Source organism: Mus musculus, chromosome 6, assembly GCF_000001635.26.
Source record: "Mus musculus strain C57BL/6J chromosome 6, GRCm38.p6 C57BL/6J".
NCBI classification, from domain to species: domain Eukaryota; kingdom Metazoa; phylum Chordata; class Mammalia; order Rodentia; family Muridae; genus Mus; species Mus musculus.
The window spans coordinates 144,096,171-144,118,088 of NC_000072.6; the positions used below are offsets into that span (position 1 = coordinate 144,096,171).

A 21,918-nucleotide genomic window follows, 5' to 3' on the forward strand; every position below is an offset into this window, starting at 1 on the left:
ATTCTCACTCAGTTTAGAGCCAAAATAAATATACAAGACAATCATATTTCCCTTTGTGTCCCACTGAAGTCAATATAACATGTGTAAAAGACATTTTGCTGAGCCCCAATTTCAGAATATTAGAAAAAACTTGGGGACTTTTTAAAATGTCAGATTAAAGTGAGGTACAATTAAAAATGTGGTTTACAGTTTTGTTTTGTTTTGTTTTAATTTGGGGACATGTGGGTGTGTTTTATATAGAGCCCAACTCACATGCACACAACACTAACAGTTTTGATATTTCCTCACAATAGACTCAGTGTTAGAAGTACCTTTTAAATACCTCATTTATAATCAATCAGCATAACCTGCATTGTTTGATTGAGTCTATGGGATCTACCCCAACCCCATCAAACCACAACTCGAAATGAGATCAGCCACTTCAAGTGGTGGACTGATGATCTATGGTGTCTGAGACAGTAATCTATCCTCTCTTATAGGGTACTTCCATATGAACTCTTTACATGTGCACATACACACACATGCCCCCCCACACACAGAGGAGTTTCCAAAAATAATAGGTTTTTCAAAGATATTCACTCTTAATTATCTGCCCCCTTAGCCCCTCCTCAGAAAATCTTCAGGAAATACCAACATTTGAGATATGAAATTGTCCTTGGTTATGCTCAAAATAATACAGATGCAAGGTCTACATAACTCAAAACCATGAAAACAATGGGAATGTTAAATTACCTTAAATGCAGCCATTCTAGATAAGTCCAAACACTGTTGAATTTCCAAGAAATTGAAATTGGTTATTTGTAAATCTTAAAGATCATATAAATATTTTTATTGTTATAAAAGTGTCATAACTGAATTAGCCTGGTAGTTATACTTCAGATAATTATAATTCCAATCAGAAATTTGAGGTGTACAACATAAAACAGCTACTAATGCCACCTCCTTCTACAGTTCATTCTCCACAAACATGTGACCATCTAGAGCCCGAGCATGCAAGCATCAAGAAACTCTGGATGTGATGATGGCCACTAAATTTTTCTGCCATCATTAAAGTTATAACTGTGTCAGGGACACTAAAATTGCCCTGACACATGTTAACTAACTTGCACTAAAATCCCTAATAAGAACTGGTTCTTCGAGACAATTCTGATAGAAATTTAAAAAGAGAAAACACAGATGGGGGATTTTTTTTTCTCTAGAAAGAAACATTGATAATTTGAAAGACAATCAGTTCTAATTATTAGATCTCTTTACAGAAGGAGACCAAAAAAAAAAAAAAAAAAAAAAAAAAGCCTAGAAATATCTGTGCAAGCTCACAACCAAATCAAAGCATATGGCAAAAAGAACAGGGCACTATGCTCACATGAGGTCCCCTCGCTGTACTGGAAGGGGAGGTAGGCTAGCAGAAAGAACAGCCATTTAAACCCCACTAAGCAGTCAAGCTTGAGTTATCAAACTTCCATTTCCTGATGGTTAACTTTGCCTACGCAGGTGACTGGAGATGCACTATACACAAGTCTGCACTGAGGTACTTCTCCTTGAAGGCTCTGAATCAAGAAAAAAAGAAAACAGAAAAAAAAAGAAAAACAAAAAGGACAGGGCAGTAGATGACCTTCAAGGGACCCTGGTGAGAACACAACAGAGTTATTGCTAAAGGAAGAAAAATTCCTCAAGTCTCACTTCTTATTTCTCTTTAATTCAGTTTTGTATTTACAACCACAAACATATCAAACAGTTTCAGAAAAGTGAATTGTATTTCCCAACCACTTGGTTCTAGGAAAAAAATCTTTGGGAGTTTCCTTTTCATGATTCTTTCAAAGTTTTCAGTCTATTGGGCACACAATAATAATTGTTATTCTATTCTGTCTAATGATAGACCCTTCAACTTTTATCAAATAAGAAGCCGTCTTCCCTCTTTTTATTTCTTTACACAACTCAGAGGCTCAAAGAAGATAATTACAAACAATTCCTCAAGAATGGTTCAGTTAATGTTAATTTATACAACAAACTAATTACTGCCAAATGGTAAGAATCACATGTGGAAGTCCCTTCTCCCACGCACACAACTCAACCAGCGGCCATCTGTCTTAGCTCCGGAGAACTCAGGGACGCCCAGAGAAGACTGGGAGAGGAAGGGTGTGGGCTCCTCAGTTCATTATCCTCCCAGCAAACCACAGGCCTGAAGGACCACACGTGTGCAGGCTTGGCCAGTTTCAGGAAATGCAAAGAGACGGACACAGACAGCAGGGCATTCATCGAGAGCACAGCGGCTCCAGTTCTCTCTGCAGGCACAACCCACTTCAGCAAGCAAAGGGTGCTCTGTATCTGGTTTCAGATACAAACTACGTGCTTTCAATGGTCATTTACATCTGTTCATCATTTCCCTATGCAAGGAAGGACTGATGATTTTTCTTCAGGGTATCAGTATTTTCTGAATTAAGACATAATTCAGTCTATATCTGAAGCAATTAAAATAATCCTCTTACATATAATATATATATGTTTTTACATATATATATATATATGCAAGTTTTTACATTGAATTGGGCTTAAATATAATAAGTGCAGCCAAATATGGACAATTCTTTTTCTTTAAAATGACAAGGTGAATCTTGTCATGTAAGCAATAATATCTTTTCAAATGGAATTAAAAAAAAAACTAAGTAAGAGTAAAAGTGTAATAAAATGTACTTTTTATAAGTTAAAAGAACAATCACAGATGCCTTTCAGCATTCAAAACTCTGAACAGAGACATAAGTCCTTGTCAAATATGCAATGAGTAAAAAACAAAACGAGAAAGCATGTGGTAGTAAAATAACATTCCTTTTCCCCTGACGTTTAGGCCTCTGGAATCCAAATGTAGTTTACATGAATGTTCTCATCTCACTCCACTGAACATGTTCCTTCTTAGTTAGCTGAGGCAGGGAAAGACCAGGAGATAAACCTGGAATCAGTGACAGTAAAGACTATCTTCCCCCTCCAGCAGAGATGCTCATCTGGGTATGGAGAGATGTCAGGAGAAAGCCAGGAGAAAGGATGGGCAACACAGCGGGACCCCACTGCCCAGAGTGGGGAGGTTGAAATGCTGTTTTACTGGAAGCTCTTTCTTGAGTTTATTTCATCAAAGTTGACACAATTCTAGGCTAGAATTAGCAATCCTTCTGCCTTTTCTCCAAAGTGCAGGAATTACAAGATGCATCACCATGCTAAACTCTCCCTCTCTCCCTTCCTCCCCACCCCGTGTGTGTGTGTGTGTGTGTGTGTGTGTGTGTGTGTGTGTGTGTATGTGGTACTATATGTGGTATATGTGCTATGTCTGTATGTGGTATGTGGTGTGTGTGGTGGGATGTGTGGGATGTGTGTTGGTATGTGTGTCTGTGTGTGCTGTGTGTGCTGTGTGTGTGTGGTATGTGGGGTATGTGTTTGTGTGGTGGGATGTGTGGGATGTGTGTGTGTGTCTGTGTATGGTGTGTTACGATGTTGTACCATCCAGAATTTAATAACAGGAAAGCCTTGCATGATGAGGCTATTCAATCAAATCAAGTCCTAGTCATCTAAGCACAGTGGCGATCTTCTGTTGCTGTTGTTATAGGAAGGAAGTGAGTAAAATCAATTATCTACAATGGTGGTAAAGTAGCTGTTACCACCTTCTCCTGGGAGGAGGAACCATCTCCTCACCTTGATACTATATGTATGTGGCCAACCTGGTGCTCACATTCACTGGGGAGGATGCTATGGGATACAGATAGGGGAAAGATGACCAGGGTCTCAGTCATGGAGCAGAAGTGTGGCTTTTCAATGATGTTTCTGCATGTGATCCTTCACCTGTGTTCCTCTCAGTCCCCTTAAACTCACTGCTTAGCCACTAAGTTCCAACTTGTACAAAACTGTCTCTTTAGACTCTGGCTTTGGTATAAAAGAGCATTTCTTTACCTGTCCTCATGAGAAACAATCTGATGGTAGTTTAAAAACTTCCAATTGCCACTAATTTATTTTCAAATAAAGGAAAAATGAACAATCATCTAAGGAAACACATGGAATAATTAGGCAAACACTAGTACCCAAGTCTCAACCCTTGATATTTTATCTTGAGGACATCTACTAGGACCACTACCAAGAGCCCCTGAGTTAGGCCTTGAGTTAGGATGGAAAAGGTTCCACCTGCTATTTAATTAAGTTGCTTAATCTAGAATTGCTGTGTTAGGAACACTGGTACTGGGCATACTAGACCTACATTCCTACTCTTTGGGAAAACTGTCATAGGATATGCAGATTAGAGAGCAAGACAGCAAATATTTAGGCAGTTGAGACTAGACTCTTTAGCTCCATCAGCCTGATAATACATAAATAAGCATGTAAAAAAATGAACATGACCAGAGACCAATGAAACTTTATAAATACAATGTGACTCTAACAGATTATTTATGTGTCACAAAATAGTCTTTTGATTTCTCAAGAATCAAAAGTGGAAGACCTACAATCTATTCTCTGCTCATTGATTTCACTGGACTGTGAGCCAATATGATAACCACACTCTAAAAGGTCAACATATAATTGGGAGAAAAGACAGACAGACTTCTTAAGAAAGATGGATAGAGGTTGAAAATTTTGCTGGTAGGATTGAAATATTAATTAAATGCCAAGGATCAACAGTTATAAGTTAAAGAAAAATCACTACAAGTTAACACATATACATAAAAAGAAAGCATGGTAGCTGAGGGACTAAATGTAAGTGAAGACTTATTAGAACAGGGTTGTATAGAGGGTCAGGAAAGTACTCGAATATGGGAAACAATGCTAGAGGATAAGAGACACAGGAAGTGAGGTCACCAGACTGGAGACAGACAGGAAGTGAACTCATCAGGCTGGAGACAGACAGGAAGTGAGCTCACCAGACTGGAGACAGACAGGAAGTGAACTAATCAGGCTGGAGACAGACAGGAAGTAAGTTCATTGCAGCTTCAGGTGGACCATACCCACTTTATTAAAGCTCTGGGAAATGAAATGTATAGGCTTGCAAAAGCACCACTTCTCATACTCACTGAGGCTCACACTGCTGACTCCTGAGGAGACTGCTTAATAATGTGACTGCCAAATCCTTCAGCCTGTTCCCCATGGCCTTTTCTCCAGCAAACTATGTACACAAATGGACTACATACTACTGTCAGTATGAGATCTGAGCATGCTAGAATAAATATATCATCTGTTCTATCTGTCAGAATTAAAGAAACATATTTTAAAATTGAGGTTATAGTTACAGAGTTTAGACAAATTATAGCTCTGTATTCAGTTATTTTTTTATTTTGTATTATGGGTCAAAAAATGACTCAAAGCTATCTATGATTTTTTTTTAGTCCCCAAATAAGCTTTAGTTTAGGTATTACTTATTGTCATTATGATCACAATTCAGTTTCAACCTTCCAAACAGAGAGTATTAAACGAAAGTACAATAATAATATATGCTATCCTTTATAATCTTAATGAGAAAAGAAAAAATGGTTGAATAAAGGAAAGTAAAATGGTACACCTCTAGATTATTTGCTGATGCACAAAGGAAAGAGTTTTCCTTTTCTTTTCAGCTGTACATTTTCCTCATATGCCTGGGGAGGAGCAGAATTGAGATGGAATAGAAGCAGATTAGAAGAAGCCATGTTATGGAGAGATGGGTCCAGTAGATATGGCGGTCACTTTTGCTTAACCACCTAAAAAGAACTGGCTGAAGTAGTCACAGTAGCCACACCACCTCCAAAGGTGAAAGAAAAAATGTCTGCTGATGTGTCAATGTTCATCACAGAAGCATTTCGTCAACTATTGCATCGGTATGGTTACTTCACCTCTGAGCTCTCAGGCTGCCTCCCTGTCAAACTTTTCCCTAGGATCTGAACGTCTTCATCTCTTTCCTGAAACGTCATAGTCAGGTTGAGGATAGGAACTATGTCTTTCATTTCTGTCTCCTCATTAACCCAAACAATAATCAGCATCTATCATGAACTCAATACAAGATGACAGTGTGTGTAAGTAAGGGGCCTAATAATTAAGGACAGGCCACAGAAAAAGCAGTATAGATTCTACATTGGGCTTTACAAAAGAATATACACAGGATGGCAAAAGGATAAAATAATGGAAAACTTAAAATGCAGAATGTAAATGAGAATTCCCATTCTGTACACTTGGTTTAGCAAAACTTAATGTGGGCCAAGGTTACAGAGATTCATCAGGAGGTGGCTGGCAAGATGGCTGAGCAGGGTAGGACAATTGCCCCTAAACTGATAACCTGAGCTCAAGATGGCTAAGCAGGGTAGGACAATTGGCCCTATGCTGATAACCTGAGCTCCATCTCTGGGACCCATATGGTAGAAGAAGAGAATCACCTCCTGTAAGCATTCCTTTGACCTCACATATATATTGTGTTATTCCCCCAACCTTGAAAATAAATAATTGTAATAAAAAAGACATTCAGCATGATATATAGGTTATCTTAAATCTAGAGTAACCGTATTAATATTGATATTATTATTTTATTATTTCACATATATGTTTGTACAAGCTATATATATATATATATATATATATATATATAATGTGTATATGGTTATATATACATATTTATTTTACATATATGTTATTTTATGTATATATTTGTATGTTTATATATTAATAATAATAATAATAATATAGAGATATGGGTTGGCAAAATCATTTCTGATAAGTGTAAATACTTACATAAAAACATACAGAGCAAAGATGGGAAGACAGAGAGCATGTCTAGAACTCTGAGTCTTCCACAATATCAAACAGACAGCACTTCTCATTGCTGCGAATCACAGACACCTTCCGAAGACACAGTGTATAATGCCCTTTATAATGTAACATATTTTAAAAACAGTAAATACATTAATTTAAATGAGACTCACTCCTCTTACTTCATTGATACTGTATATCAATCCCTAACTATGATCTCTGAATAAAAGAGTTGGACTAAAATGGAGGGTTTGCTGTTGTTGGTGGTGGTGGTTTTGGTTTGGTTTTTGGCTCCTCACTTGAGCTGTGTATCCCTGATCATTCTGATGAACTACTGGAGCAGACATGGGCCAGTGCTGACACCATGCTCAGTGGCAGTGCAGAGCAAGAACAGTGATGGCCACAGTGAGGCGATGCGGAGTCAAATGAGTGTGGACGAGGACTCGGCCTGCCATGGCTACTTTGAACTGGAGCTTCTTTTACTTCCTCTCATTGAGATAGCTGTCTCGCTAATGCTGAGATCTGACATCACCTTTCTATACTTTTCTGCTGCCCCAGCACGTGACCTAAGGCCTGCCCCCAACCTTGCACCCAACCTCCTAGGTAGATGTACTTCTCTGCTGAGATGTGGGACCTTTTGAAGTTGGAGAAAAGAGACAGGTAAGATGAGACAATGGGACCAAACAGAAATCCTCTGAAAGAAATCACAACTCCAGTTGGAAGAAGTGTGCATGAAGTCTCTATGGCTTCATCTGCTCTCCACAAATACGGGTGAATACAACGATCTGAGAGCTGGGGACCGTAGCTCGGTGGCACCACACATGCCTTCCATATATGGTGTTGAAAACAAATGAAGAAGAATCTTTCAGTTAAATCTCACAAGATTAGTGAAATTTCTCAAGGAAAAATGCTGACAGGGCTTTAATCCATCGATAATACTCATCCTGCTTACCCAGTAACACACTAAGCTCCAGTGTAGAGTAAGAGCACCTCCTGCTACCGTCAATGGATGCCCAATATTGGAGTACACTCCCAGCCACAGACCTCTTACACAGTTCCTTCTTGCATAGAGGTCAACCCTGCTGTTATATTAATGTGTGGGAGAACACTCACACATGGACTAAGTCAGGGCTCTGTATCAGCCATGTTTACATAAGTCTTCCTTCAACCCACGCTACTTGGAAGGACAAAGGAAAACATCATTTATGTATTATCTTGTTCATCACTTCTGATAACAAAAATTTTCATGTTTTACTTCAGAGTCCTACCGTCTTAACTGTTCATTCCAAGCCAAGAAGGATGAAAGAGTCTATGGCTTTGAAAGTCCCCTGCATTTGTTGCCCTGATAGCAGGGGCAGTCTCTGTCCGATAGTTTACGTAGAAATGGCAATGAATGGAAGACAGTGTGCAGCAACTTTCTCCACAAAGACAAAACAAAAGGAGAAAGTTCAAGAAAAGGTTCTTCACCCCTCCTCATAACTGTCAGGCAACTTCTATTGACCAAGAATAGCACACAGTAAACACGCCAAACAAAAGGAATAATGAAAGATGTATTTACTTGCTCAGGGCCTTGATTTTTTCTTTCTATTACGTACACACCCACACGGAAGAGTCTGCATTGTGTTGACAAATAACCGCAGGAGCCAGAGGGAGGAGGGGAGCAGAGAGGAGCCTGGCAGGTATGTGACTGTTGTCAGTTGCTCACCTCTGTATAGACAGAAACACACACACACACAAGTCATACACCCACATGAAAGATAGGATATGGGCGATGGCTACACAAGTCCTGACATGTGGTAACTCAATTTGGGGAGGCAGGAGAGGTTGGAAGGCAGTATTTAGGGTGTTTCTTTGTCTCTAATTATGTGACCCTTTGTATTTGCTAAGGAAGAAGTGAATTGTGTTCTAGAGTAATCTTTTAGCAATGTTCAGTGGTCGTTTGACAATTTCCTACAGCCCCAAACTTGCTGTTTATTACATTGTTTTTTGAGTGGTTTCAAATGCTGACTTCGTGGTTTACCTCACAGATGTATGTGGATAATTAATATCAAACTGAGATGTTTTAAGGCTCTTCTGCGTGTGTTATCTAAAGCACAAAATGTCCCCAGTAATATACATAAATTGCGAGTAAAATACGCAATCTACGACATCATCGTTGTCCTTTTCCCCTCATTTTTGGCTTTAAAACCACAAGGGTGAAAATGGCTGTATCCTGTGTGTCTAGGCCTTTCTCAGTGACTCCAGCCTAACACTACAAAAAGGTTTGTATCTGAATGACTTATACAACTCTTCTCTGTGATAAGGGAAAGGTCTAACACAGATGAAAATAGGAGTGGTCTAGAGATGATCAGCACGCACAGAAACTTGTCTACAGCATTTCTGCCATCATTGCATCGAGGAATGTTTTCTTGGACTTGGAAAAGAAGTAAGCAAAAGAGCTGGGTGAATGAGCTGCCTTTCAAAACCAGGACGGGAGGGAGGAGCACCGTACTACATTCCAATGGGACTCTCCCTTCAGCTTCCAAAGTTTGTGGTCCAAACTCAGGAGTACAAGGCACAAGCTGGTCTCCAAGTACAACAGTGACATAGGCCATCTTAATCAAAGCAAAGTGTCCAGGTCATATACTTCTTCTATTTGGTCCCAGCCTCTCTGCTCCCTCACGCTGCTGGCCATATTTCTCCTTAACATGGAGGGCAGCTCACAAGGTGCTTGGGGGAGTCCTTGAGGTCTCAGGACTCTGGGAGCAGGTGGCAGAGGCGGTTCTGAGTGGCGCTCTCCACTGCCTCCAGAGCTGTCCGTGCCTTCTTCATGAGATAGTCCTATTAGAAAAAAAGACCAAGCATCCACTAGAACAAAGCTAAGCAGGCCTATTTAATTAGGGCAAATGCTTGATATCCACTTCTCCGTGTTAAACACACAGCCACGCGGGCTTGGGAGGTCTGATTAATTTTAATATGCATGGTTGTGACAAGTGGCTCGGGGGTAAGAGAGTGAAAAACACACATGGGCACGCAAACCCGCTAACTCCTCAGCCAGGCTGGAGTCGACTTCAGAGCGATGCTTGGCAGGCCTGCTCAGATTCGAGTGATACCATTCAGCTGGGGTTGGGACCTTCCTTGTGAGAGAAGGGAGGCCTCAGAAACAGGTGGCTGGCTCTTCACTCTTTAATAAGTGATATCCCCAAAAGCCATGATATATGATCAGCAAGAAAAGCTGCTGTGTTCCCCCTTGTGATTATTTATAAATATGCAGCCAGGGTCTACAGGTCTCCTTCTGAGAGGGCTTTGCTTTGAATCTGAAGGCCTGAGATAGAAAGATTTAGTTGAACACAGGGAAAAAGAGGTATACTAGCTATCAGAAAAAAATTAGCATTCCTCAGGTAAAAAGAAATGTTGGCTCTGGTCTATGTTGTCCTCTCAGTAGACACACATATGTTTAAATAGGAATCTTTATAATGAAAGTCCTTGTCCTTTTATTTAGAGGTACAAATATCTAACTTAAAACATAGTACTAGCCTGACTATGTACAGAAGGATATAGATGATTAAAGGCCCTAAAAGTGACTGCATTTCACTAGCCAGAATGGAAGTTCTAATTGACCATAGTATAGAAGGCATGTCGCTCTCATGGCCTCTATATCCACAACCCTGGATTGCAGCTCAAGGCCCCACCAAGTAAAATGGAATCCCATAAACAACCCCTGAGCCCCCACGATCCAAACCTGAATGTCTTCCATGAAAATATAAATACATTTTCTATAACACTCAATGAACTCAAACAGATCGGGCTAAACTGCCATGGTGGGTAGCACTTGACAATGTGTGGGAATGGACAAGACTCACTTCAAGGCTTTACACACAGCTGTTTGAACACTCCGTCCTGAAAAAAGTACACTCTTCAGCATGTGAGAGCATCGTCTTGTCTCAACCTCTGAAAAATAAGCTCTCTCCTTTATCAACATTTTATGAGTGTTGATTTCCATATCGGGGTGCCTTTGAGAAGGGGAGCCCCTGGGTTAGAGTCTAGCTTGCTCAACAAGAAGAGAGACATTTCCGAGTGACAGACGGCACAGTTGAACACAGAGCCACAGAGCGCGAGGCGTAGCCCCTGACAGCAGCTGGAGTGTGAGGAACAAAACTTTAAAGAGATCCATTGAAAAGTCCCCTTGTTTGTCCTTCATGGGAACGGCACTCACAAAGCCTCTTCAGGATGTACTTTGTCAAAGGGACAGCGAACAAGGAGACAAACGCACCTCAAACCTCTGCCAATTAAAGTATCTTTAGGCTTTCCCCGATGTACTTATGGCTTTTTTTTTTTTTCTTTTTCCTGCCTCATCAAATACGGCGTTAAAAACAAGAGTTTCAGAGAGCCCATTCTCTGCACAGGGCAGGGGATGCTGTGGGATTCTTTGAATTGAGATTACAAATCTTTATTGTTTTCCCTATAATGACTGCTAATTGTAGCTGCTGAAGTGAGACTGATCCTGCATCTCTGTCTCAACTCCTCTAATAAAACGATGAGGCTTGATTTAATTTGTAGAGGAGGCTGTACGCTGGACATCCGAGAGCTAGGAAGAGGCACTGTTATTACTCTGCACAAATGCTGGGCATGCCATGCCTCTGGCCGTGGTCAGAGGGCCAAATACCACACACACAGATCCATCTTTTCAGAATGACTGTGTTGGATACTGGAGTATTCCACTGACACGTCACGCCTATGTAAGCCACCCTAAGCTGAGCAGTAACCGGGAGGAAGAGGTCTTTGCATCCGTTTGACGATGAATAGCTACATACACCAATACGTTTGCATTGCGAATTGAAGGGACGCCGACTGACACATGCATTTTTTTTTCTGGAAAATTCCACACGTTCTGTGGAAGATGACATCAGGTACAATGGATTGGGTTCATGGCAGGCACGGATATGGAAAAGACGTATGGTACAGTAAAAGCCATATATGTTTCCAAGTTTTGGAAGAGGCCAGTTTGGCAACTCTCTGTATATCTGCTTCAGTTCAAAAACAAATAAACAACCAAACAACAACAAAAAATAGAGAAAGAAATAATGTCCAAGCCAGTCCTGTTAGTGGTGAATTCTGTTTCCGTCCCAACCACAGATCCATGCCTCGTGGGGACAGAGGGAATGAAAACTTGCCTGTCTCCACTCTGGTGGTCTGAGGGTGACTTTTGGGGTAGAGGCCAAGAGATGTGGTGAGGACTGTCATGAACTAGACTTTTCCAAGCTTGGTGACGGTTCTCACAAGAGTGGAATTGTCTGTAAACCCTACTCACAAGAAACTGCTTTCCATAAAGTAGCACAGTAGGCCTGGGAGAAAAGTGCCGTGTTCCTCGGGTCTTCCAAGTCAGGAGCAAGAATTGTCTGGGGATTTGGGGAAAATCCCTCAGTTTTGTGCATCAGTGCCATGAATAATAATAAAAAAAAAATGTCACAACTGGTGTCTTCCTCACACAATGAACATGCTCACTAAGACAAGACAGTTCATGGGAGTCTCCGTCAAGGAGAAAGAACACGAAGAGATGCAGACAGTAAGCAAAAGTAGGCATATGGCAACCTGAGAGAGAAACACACAGTGTACCCACACGCATGTAACATGCATGGTGCAGTAAAATTTAAGACAACCATGAGCCTTTAGGTCCTGATATTTAATTTTAGCACACATTCCCCTTACAAGGGGAATATAAGTACCAAGCAGATTGGATGTTAGTGTCCCATCCTACTTCTATGTGGATCACAATATATGATGTCCCCCATTATTAATTTGGAGAAATTGTCTTTGTCATTGTATAGTCATTCTTGACTTAAGACACAGGCTATCCACATATTTATTTGGGTGAACATATAAATAAATAATATCAAAGCTGTGGCCTGTTTACGGGTTTGCTAGCTTCTCATTGGCTGTTGGTATTATTGATAGTAGATGTCCTAACTTTCTCCCCTGAGGGATCCAGGGAAGGGAGCACCGTGAAGCAGGCTGCCAGTGTACCTGAGGAGTGACATTCCTTAACGAGCCAAGATGTGACAGTGTTGGTAACTGGGGCTTCTCCAAGCAAAGTACCACCCTCACCATTACCTCATCTCCTCTCCTCAGTCACTGAAGGCAGTGAAGGGCAGACAGCACATTAGCACAGTCATGATAATGAATGAGGCCAAATAAGTACCACACTTCCCCAGTGAAGTCACAGTGTAGATGCTCAGTTTTACATAAAGTCTCATTCATACAGAGAGTTGACAAAGTCAAGAGTAAGAATAGATACAATCACAACGTAGAATATCACTGAATGTTTGTGAAGTATCCCCTGAATGATTCAGTAACTAGACAACACACACACACACACACACACACACACACACTAAATAAGTGCAGGTAATGAGAATTTTAAAAGAACAAAGTATAATGGCATTCAAGTATGAAACTGTCAGAATGAGTCCCATTTGACTTTGTAAACTAACGAAAAAAATATTTTTAAAAAAAGGAGGAAAATCTACGAGGTAATTAAGACTGAGAGTGATGTTTAAGGCAGAGAAGGACACAGCAGGGGCCAGGGATGCAGCTCAATGGATAAAGCACTTACCAGGTAAGCTTGAATCACTGAGTTTAGCCAGGCCTGCAACCCCTGCCCCAGCAAGATGGAGTGGGACAATCCCCCAAAGCTTAGAAGCCAGCTAAGCTCGTCTGGTGTATGTGGGGAAAACAATAAGGGACCCAGTCTCAATACGGTAGATGGTGAGGGATGCCACCTACAATAGCCTCTGCCTCTATGTGTATATGGTGGCAAATGCATTTCACACTCACAAGAACACACAGGCACACACACAGAGGTTTGAAGTACAGTAGTATTAAGGCACAAAGCGTTGAGAGATGCATGCTCATTAGACAGACATGTAACTGGAGGCTAAGGAAAGTTGCATCAGGAAGTGCAAGGGTGACATGGAGTAACTTGTTCCTGTGTTCACTGTCAAGAAGTATGTGAAAGACAGTCCTTCTGTTGTAATTTAGGGTCCTCCGTACAATAAGAGCAGGGTCAATTTACTAAGATTACTTTTTAAGTAATAAGGTTGCTAACTTTGGTGTTTTCAATGTTGTTTTAAATTTATTGATTTAGTGTGTATGTGGAGAGGGCACAGTGAGACCCTGGTGTGTGCGCGTGCATGTGCCTGTACGTGTTCGTGTTTGTGTGTGTAAAGGCAATTTGTAGGAAGTGGATCTCTCTTTCCACCATTTGGGTCTTAGGGATGGAACCCAGTTGGTCAGACTTAGCGTGCCTTTACCAGTCAGACTATCCGCCATCCCAACTGCAGAGCTCCGAGAGGATTAGCAGAAGAACCTGCCTAGGACTAACAGGAGGTCATGATTTTCAAGACTTCTCCTCTCTATCACCCACGTCAGCAGTATGGCAATAGTAATGAAGGAGATTAAGCTTAGTTTTTACAAAAAATTTTTTGAATATTTAGTATGACTTTCTGAACTTTAATGAGTATAATATTGGAGTAAAGTTAAATAAATGGCCCTTAATACAGTGTTACATTGTAAGAAGAGTTAAAGGTGGCTGTAAGTTCTGCTTCCTGGGAGACCCAGGCTAACTCTAGGACATAGGGAGCTCGCATACATGTGTGTGCATTACTGCTACAGCTAAAGCTCGATTACGCCACCATTATCTTGCTCCTAGACATTTTTCAACAATGATTTTTATTAAAATCTCAAGGTTTTCTCCTCCTCCTCCTCCTCCTCCTCCTCCTCCTCCTCCTCCTCCTTCTTTTTAATGGCAATTAGACAACCTACAATGGGCAGGTATGCCCTTAAACACTTTTTGGAAGTCTGATCACTTAAGGAATAACATTTAAGTTACATAAGGAGTAACATTAAGGAGAAACTAGCAATTATCACTTCATATTTTTCTAATGTTTCAGAGGGATATGGAGCCATGTGAGGTACAGTATAGGAGCTGATGCACTACCATGCAAACCTAGCAAGCTGTACATGAGGCGTGGATTCTAGACCAGTGGCAACACCAGCTTTGAGGATGACCCTAGGATGTCTTTAATCATCATAGCTCTCATCTGAAAATGGAGAGGAAAGGAATCTAGTTACTGAGGTCATGGGGGATATCATGTCTCTCCTCGGTTGCCATGCCTAAGAAGGGCTGGCTGATTCGACAAACTTATCACCAAATGTAACACAACCACAATAGAAAGGCTGACATAATATACATGGGTTTCTATGAATTTAGAAGCATACACCACAGTAAGAATGAACAGTAGTGGACGGAAAGATGGCTCAGTGGCTAAAGGCACCTAGTTTGAAGCCTAATGACCTGAGTCTAATCCCTGGAATGTACATTGCTAAACAGAAGAATTGACACTGGCAAACTGTCCTCTGATCACCCTACACACTCAGACTTGTGTGTGCCCACGCATGCATATATGCATGCACACTTAATTAATTAATTAATTAATTAATAATTTTGAAAGGAATGGACATTAAGAATCTGCAGAGCAGATCTTTTTTTCATAATGACAGCCCCAAAATTCTGAAAGACTAAAAAACACAAACACGGACGTGTTATATTTTTCTCCTAAAACATGTTTGAAAACACCTTAATTCCTCAGGCAGAAGCATAGGCTAGCTAGAGTAAAGAGGCGGTGTTCTTTCTTCTGTATGGATGCACCTCTCCTCCCTGACAGACACTCTCACCTTCTTGGCCTCCCTTCGGATGGCCTAGCCTCTTCTCCTGGCTTCCCTGTCCCTGTTGGCTTGCTGTTGGCAGGGTGAGGCTGGAAATAATGTGGCCTTTCTAGTGAGATCTGCTTCCCCACCCCCACCACACAAGAGGAAGCCAAGATGTGAACGCCGCCACTCATAATGATTTCACTGGGCTTAATGAAATTTTCATCACAACCTGCTGCTCAGTTTAATGCCCTTTGAAAAACAATGCACAAAGCTCCAGAGGAGAGAAAAGGATCCATCCTGCGGTATCTGTGTACTTAGCACTTAGCTCCAGTCCCTCTCTGCTATGGCGCTCTCTCTCTATGGAGTTGCAACAAGGGCTTGTAGCTAGCTTTCCCACCAACACTTCTGACATCTTCCCCCTTCAGACTGAGCACTGAAAATTTTATCTTTTGATGCCAGGCAATAAGAGAGCCTCAGCTCAAGTGTGTGCTCTACCCACTACCATGGTCCCTTGAACCTGGATGGGAAGGCAGGATCGAGTGGCCAGTCTCATGCATGTCCTATATTCTTTGATCAGTGATGTCTTGAAGGCCAACAGAGCTTCCAGTTACTTTAAAACCTACAATCTCCTAAGTTACAATTCTGCATGCATTTCTCTTTGAATTTTATTACATTTTTCTTTCTGAATAAGAACATGGCTTTACTCAGATATAAATTACTTCTTTATAAGTCCGTAAATTGTTGTGGCCACTAGATATCCATTCTTGAAAGAGGCGTAGAGGCTCATGACTGCAATCCTAGCAATCAGTGTACAGAGGCAGGAGAATCATCAAGAATTTGAGGCCAGACTAAGCTGCACACTGAGTCCTAGGCAAACATAGGCTACAGCATGAGACCATGTCCCAAAACAACACATGAAGTACTTTTAAATGCACATAGGGCACCAGGGCAAATTATCAGTAAGAGTGTGTCTATGATTTTAGATATTCAGAGCAGGCTCTGTATAACCTGCATATGAGGGTGTAAATGTTGTCCATGCTCTGTCCTTCAAAGATTGTTTCTGAAATTCAAGAGGGGAGATGAGGGAGTCTGTGTACATGTATGTCTGTATGTGTCTATACGCATATGTGTGTTATATATGAGTGGGACACATGTGTGAGTATGACATAAACAGGTTTGCATGTATATACACACACAGAGGCCACTATCAGACTACCATTCTGTGTCCCAATTCCTTTGAGACACAGGCTAGGCTGGTGGCCATCAAGCCCCTGGAATCCTCTTTTTCCTGCAGGCATTGTGTGATGGCATTGTGGCCATTCCTGACTTATGGGAAGAAGTGACTTCCAGGTGGTAGGCTATCATGTGTGTTCAACAAGAGTAAGCGCTCTTCACAGCTGAGAACAAACATTGTTCTCACCCAGACTCAGATTTCTCAATTCTTGCCTTGTTCAGCATAATTCTCTCCAACATTACTCTATTTAATAACACGTTTCTTCGTATCTGAGAATTTATGTGTTTTAAGAGGAAGATGTCCTTTGAAGTCCATTACTGACAGAGATATACTAAGAAAGGCCCTCTGGCCTTCATATGCAGTCATGACTTCCTTGTTCCAGTCCTTCCTGCTATGACCGTCATCCTTGCTATTCCACCCCAGTAGCTGCTCCCAGGAATTGTGTTTCTCCTATAATTCCCAGTGCGCCACCAGATTTTTCATCAAGTACTTGTGGATGCTACCTGCTGCTGTCTTTCCCACTGAGATGTATTCACTGGGTTTAGACTAGTTCTGCATCTACTTCAAAGTTATGAATTTATACATCTCCTCTTAGACAACCCAATACAGCAGAGCTATGATAACATCATACACAAAATTTCCCTTTAATAGTATCATCTAAAGAGAATTTCCCAAGTCTCTTTAGAATAGAGTATACAGAACAAACACGGGACCTCTTATTCCTATTCCGTATCCTTGAATTCGGAACATATCCAATGCTATGATTATAAATTAACATGTGAGGAAAAACACTTTACAACTCATTCTATGAAGTCAGCATCAAAATCAGAGATGTACATTACTCAAAAGAAAGATATGAACTGATCGACCTCATGGCCATGGATGTGAACAGCCTCAACAAAGCCTGAGCAAGTCAGATACCAAAATAGATCAAAAGGACTATGAAGTGTGGCCTAGTGGGATTTATCACAAGTTTGCTAGGTAGGTCAATGTTGAAAATCTCTGTGGGAATTAAAGATTAGTGATTGTGTGTGTATTATATTGGTAGGTAATTAAGATCAGTGATCGTGTGTATTATATTAATAGGTAAAATTATAAATTTGTAGAAAACCAGAGCAAAGAAAAAAGCAGGTCCTCATAGCATCACCCAGAGAAGCCTACAGCAAACATCCTACATCATGGTGGGTCTAGAAGCCTGGCTCTTACAGTCAAGAACACAGCAGTGGCATCGTATCTACTTTTCATGCTCTTAAGCAGTATCCTACTAGAAGTCTTGACATGTAAGAAAAAAGAAAGATAAGAAAACCTTAACTGAGGCATGAAATAAATGAAACTGTCAGTTTGTGAATTAAATGTTTGTCCATGTAGATAATCGCACAGAATTAGCAAAAAACTGCTACAACTGAATCTGAGGTTATGGTATGCCTACATATTATCAGCCAGCAAGGAAAATTTGAAATTAATATTATGATTCTTGTTTATCTTTTCATTTTACATAAAAATGCAATAAACAAGCATAACTGTAGTGAAATGCATCTAAGTTATGTATGTAGAAACTGTGTAAGAGCCAATATTTTAACAGCCGGGAAAGATTTTATTTGTTCATGGATGAGAATAGTCACAGCTTCTTTATAATGTGATCTACAGGAATAACACATTCTCAGACAAATCAGCAATATTCTCTGGATATATTCAAACATACATAAGAGTTTGTGGAAAGAGACAATAGACTCACACTGACCCATAAAAACCCTAAGGAAAAAAAAAAAGAACAGGACAACCCCAAACAAGATTTTTTTGTCAAGCAAAGCTATACTCATGAAGACAACAATGACATCAGGACAAAGGAAGTGTAATGATTTGAAGAAACAGAGCTCAGAGGGCACAAATAAATGAACACTAATTCAGCCGGTCACCTTCAAAAAGGAGCAAAAGCATTCAGCAGACAAGAGTCACCTTTCAGAAAATACCTAGACACACTGTGACGACACAGAAATTAAAGGACTGAGACACAGAACCTTTAAAAGAATAACTCAAAGGGTTCCTAAATCTAACGTGTACAATGCAAATTGATAAAAGTGTAGGAGATAATGCAAGGAAAGTATCTCGGACACTCCACGACTACTTGGACAAATCACCACTAAAACCCACAACCATAGTGACAACTGGAAAGCCATTAAAATTTATTTATTTTTTTCTGCAAAAGAAAATACTGAGAATGAACCAACAGCAGACAGGGAGAATGTTTGTAAATACATTTCTGATTGAAACTGGTATCCAGAATATATAAAGATCTCCTGCAATTCATCTGTACCAAAATGACTCAACAAACGTACAAAAGCACTAAAGAGATACTTCCCCAAAGACACAGAGATGTAAAGTAGAGGCAGGAGGGGATCTGGACGAGGAGGCCATCGGGAACCGCAAGGTAAACCAACAACGAGACCAGCATCCATAGCTACGAGAATGCACAAAATCCCCAAATACAACACAGCCAAAGGCTGAGAGGGCTGTGGAACAGCAATTCCTTCCCTTCAGTGATGGCAGGAAGGAAGATTTTATGAACACTTTTCAGACAGTGTGGCAGTTCTCTATAAAGTCAAGCACCACCTCTCCATGGACTCAGCCATGATGCTCCCAGGAACTTGAAAACTTATTGGCTCTCATACGTTGTAAGTCAGACACGACTTGTAATCAAGGTACCTCTGCTCTCCACTTTGTTGGTTTGCTCACTTGGAACTCACAGCTGCGGGAGAGGGAGCCTTGGTCTTGAATGCTGGGTGGTTTCAGTGACCCAGACTCATCCCGGGTTAAGTTGGAATTGTTAACATCTGGATCTAACCTTGGACAGGTTAGTGAGGTTTATTTTTTTCTTATTCTTTTGTTTTGTTTTTGGGTTGAACTCGTACACACACACACACACACACACACACACATATAACCAATAACTAAGAAAGAGAGTTTTAAAGTTAGAACCCCAAAAGAAAGGATTCTAAGAGTTCAAAAAATGGAGGCTACATGGAGCCACAGCTAAGTTACTCCAATAACATTTTTATGGACTGCTCAAGGCATGGACCTAAGAGCAAGGATAGGAAATGAATATATTGATGTACAAAGGTTAAAGATGTAACACAATTCTAAAATGGCCTTAAGGGGAGAGATTTCCCTGCAATGGACAGCATGGTCTGCAGATCCATGGCAAGCAGGTGGGTCTTCTGGGTAATGCTGAGACAGTCTATTCTTGAGTCTGTAAGTTTCATTCAAGTATAACTTACTCACGTATAAAAATAAGGCTCACGTTGCAATGTGAATTTATGATTTAAAAAAATCTTAGGATCTGTGAGATAGAGATGAAGAAAGGAATAAAATAAAGAAGGAAGGAAGGAGAGAAAGAGGGAGAAGTAGAGAAAGAAAGAAAGAAAGAAAGAGAAATAAAAAGAGAAAGAGAAAAACAGAGTGAGAGAGCGAGAGAGGGAAAGAAAAAGGGAACAGGGGCGTGCAAAAAGACATGAGGTATCTAGATTGTTCAATTTAAGAATCTACACCAAATATCATAAGTGGAAGCCAAATGAAACTGCTTAACCCAGGAAGGACACAACCCATCTTTTACCTTCTGGCTCATTCTTGATCAGCTCTTCCATCTTCCTCTGCTTCAGGGTGTCCACCACATCCGCTAAGCTGCCCTTGCGCCGCTCGGGAGTCCCCAGGGCTGCGCTCGACACGGACTCGCCACTCTGTCGCCCACCTTCTTCCGCCTTCTGAGGTGAGGTAGATGAGTTGTATGGAGCTAATGAAGACATAACTTTATTGCCATCGACTTCCTAGAAGAGAAAGCAAAGACAGGGAGGGCTGTTTAAAATTCAGTAAGATTTCTTTGGACAGAAGTAACTCTGGTAGCTCGCTCTGTAGCCATACGGGAATGTGACATGTCACTCTGTAAGAGCAGGGAGCAAAGAAATCTGGGGGAAAAAAAATCCTGGCTTCACTTTGCAAGCCTGCTCAAGAGTGAGTCACTGATTGCTCTCCAGACAAAAACAAAATACGAGGTCCCTTGTCATAATGTGAGGCAGCAAGTTTTTAAACGTAGTGTGTAAAGGGCAGCAAACATAGTGTGGTCGTCCTGTCCTGGCTGTTGCTTAAAGATCTTGGAGCTGTCAACTGCATCCAGCTGCCTCCTGACACTCTAACATTTAAACAAACCATACATACATGTACCTTGGCTTTATCTTAGGTCTCTGTAGCCTGTCCATGGCTCTCCTAACTCAGATTATGTCTCTCTCGGTGAACCACTCACTCTCAAGCTTTACAAAAGCCACACCACACAGGAGATCTGGACACCTGGCAGAAACATTGTGAGACTGCCTCTGCTTTTGTGGAGGCTTTCCTGACTGAGTTACCACTTGAGGTCTGGTTTCTGGCCTTCCCCTGCATTTTGCTGAAGTATCAAGTGCTATATTAGCCAGTACCCTGAATTTTGCTTCTTTGTAACTCTCTGCCCCTGAGCAGCTCTAGTCTTCGTTCTAAAACTTTGCGTTTTTGTATTCTCTTATCTTTTCTCTCCCAGATTTCAACCACGAACTTGTGACATTTATAGCATTCAGGGTCTATTTGGTGTCAAAGATATTTCTGGAATTTTAAAGAAGCATGAATCCAGCTTGATAAACAATTTTCTTACTTAAAGGTCTGCCCGGGGTCATCACTTATATCCATAGTCCTTTAAGTCCCACATAGCAGAGCACTGTGAAGGGCAAAGCTTTATCAATGGAGCTTTGGGAGCCTCACTCTCTGACTATGCCTCTCATTTGTATGGCTCAGAAGATCCTCGTTAAAACACAGTAAAGAGTGAGCAAGTGGAACCTGCAATGGGTTGCACATCATGCCTGTTGATACCTTCATCATCTGTGTAAGAAATGATATTGGACCCCAGAAACACAAAAAAGGACACCGATAACTTAAAAATTAAGGCTAATATTGGCTAGCTTAAAGTATATTCTAAATTACCTGACTGAAATCTTGTCATCTCGATTCTTGAAAATCATTATCAACATAATCGTTATATCTTGATATGATTTTGAGTTAACAGATGTTTAGTGGGTATAGGGGCATTAACTAAAGGAGAAATATCAGTTTGTTGTTTGGGCTTAATCATGAGGAGAACAAAAGAGAAGAAAATGAGGAGGAAGACGAGGAGGAGGAGGAAATGTCCTCTAAGGCAACCTTCTAACTTACAACTTATAAATCCCAGCGAGTTTAAT

General features: G+C 40.8%; 1 protein-coding gene across 25 annotated transcripts in view; it reads right to left on the reverse strand.

The window, feature by feature from the left end:
• Positions 1-21,918, reverse strand: part of Sox5 (SRY (sex determining region Y)-box 5) — a 953,863-nt gene that overhangs the window by 267,746 nt on the left and 664,199 nt on the right. For all 25 annotated transcript variants that reach the window (XM_006506931.4, NM_001243163.1, NM_011444.3 and 22 more), the window contains one exon: positions 20,274-20,484. In XM_006506931.4, coding sequence (XP_006506994.1) covers positions 20,274-20,484 — 211 coding nt within the window. The remainder of the gene's footprint in view (positions 1-20,273; positions 20,485-21,918) is intronic.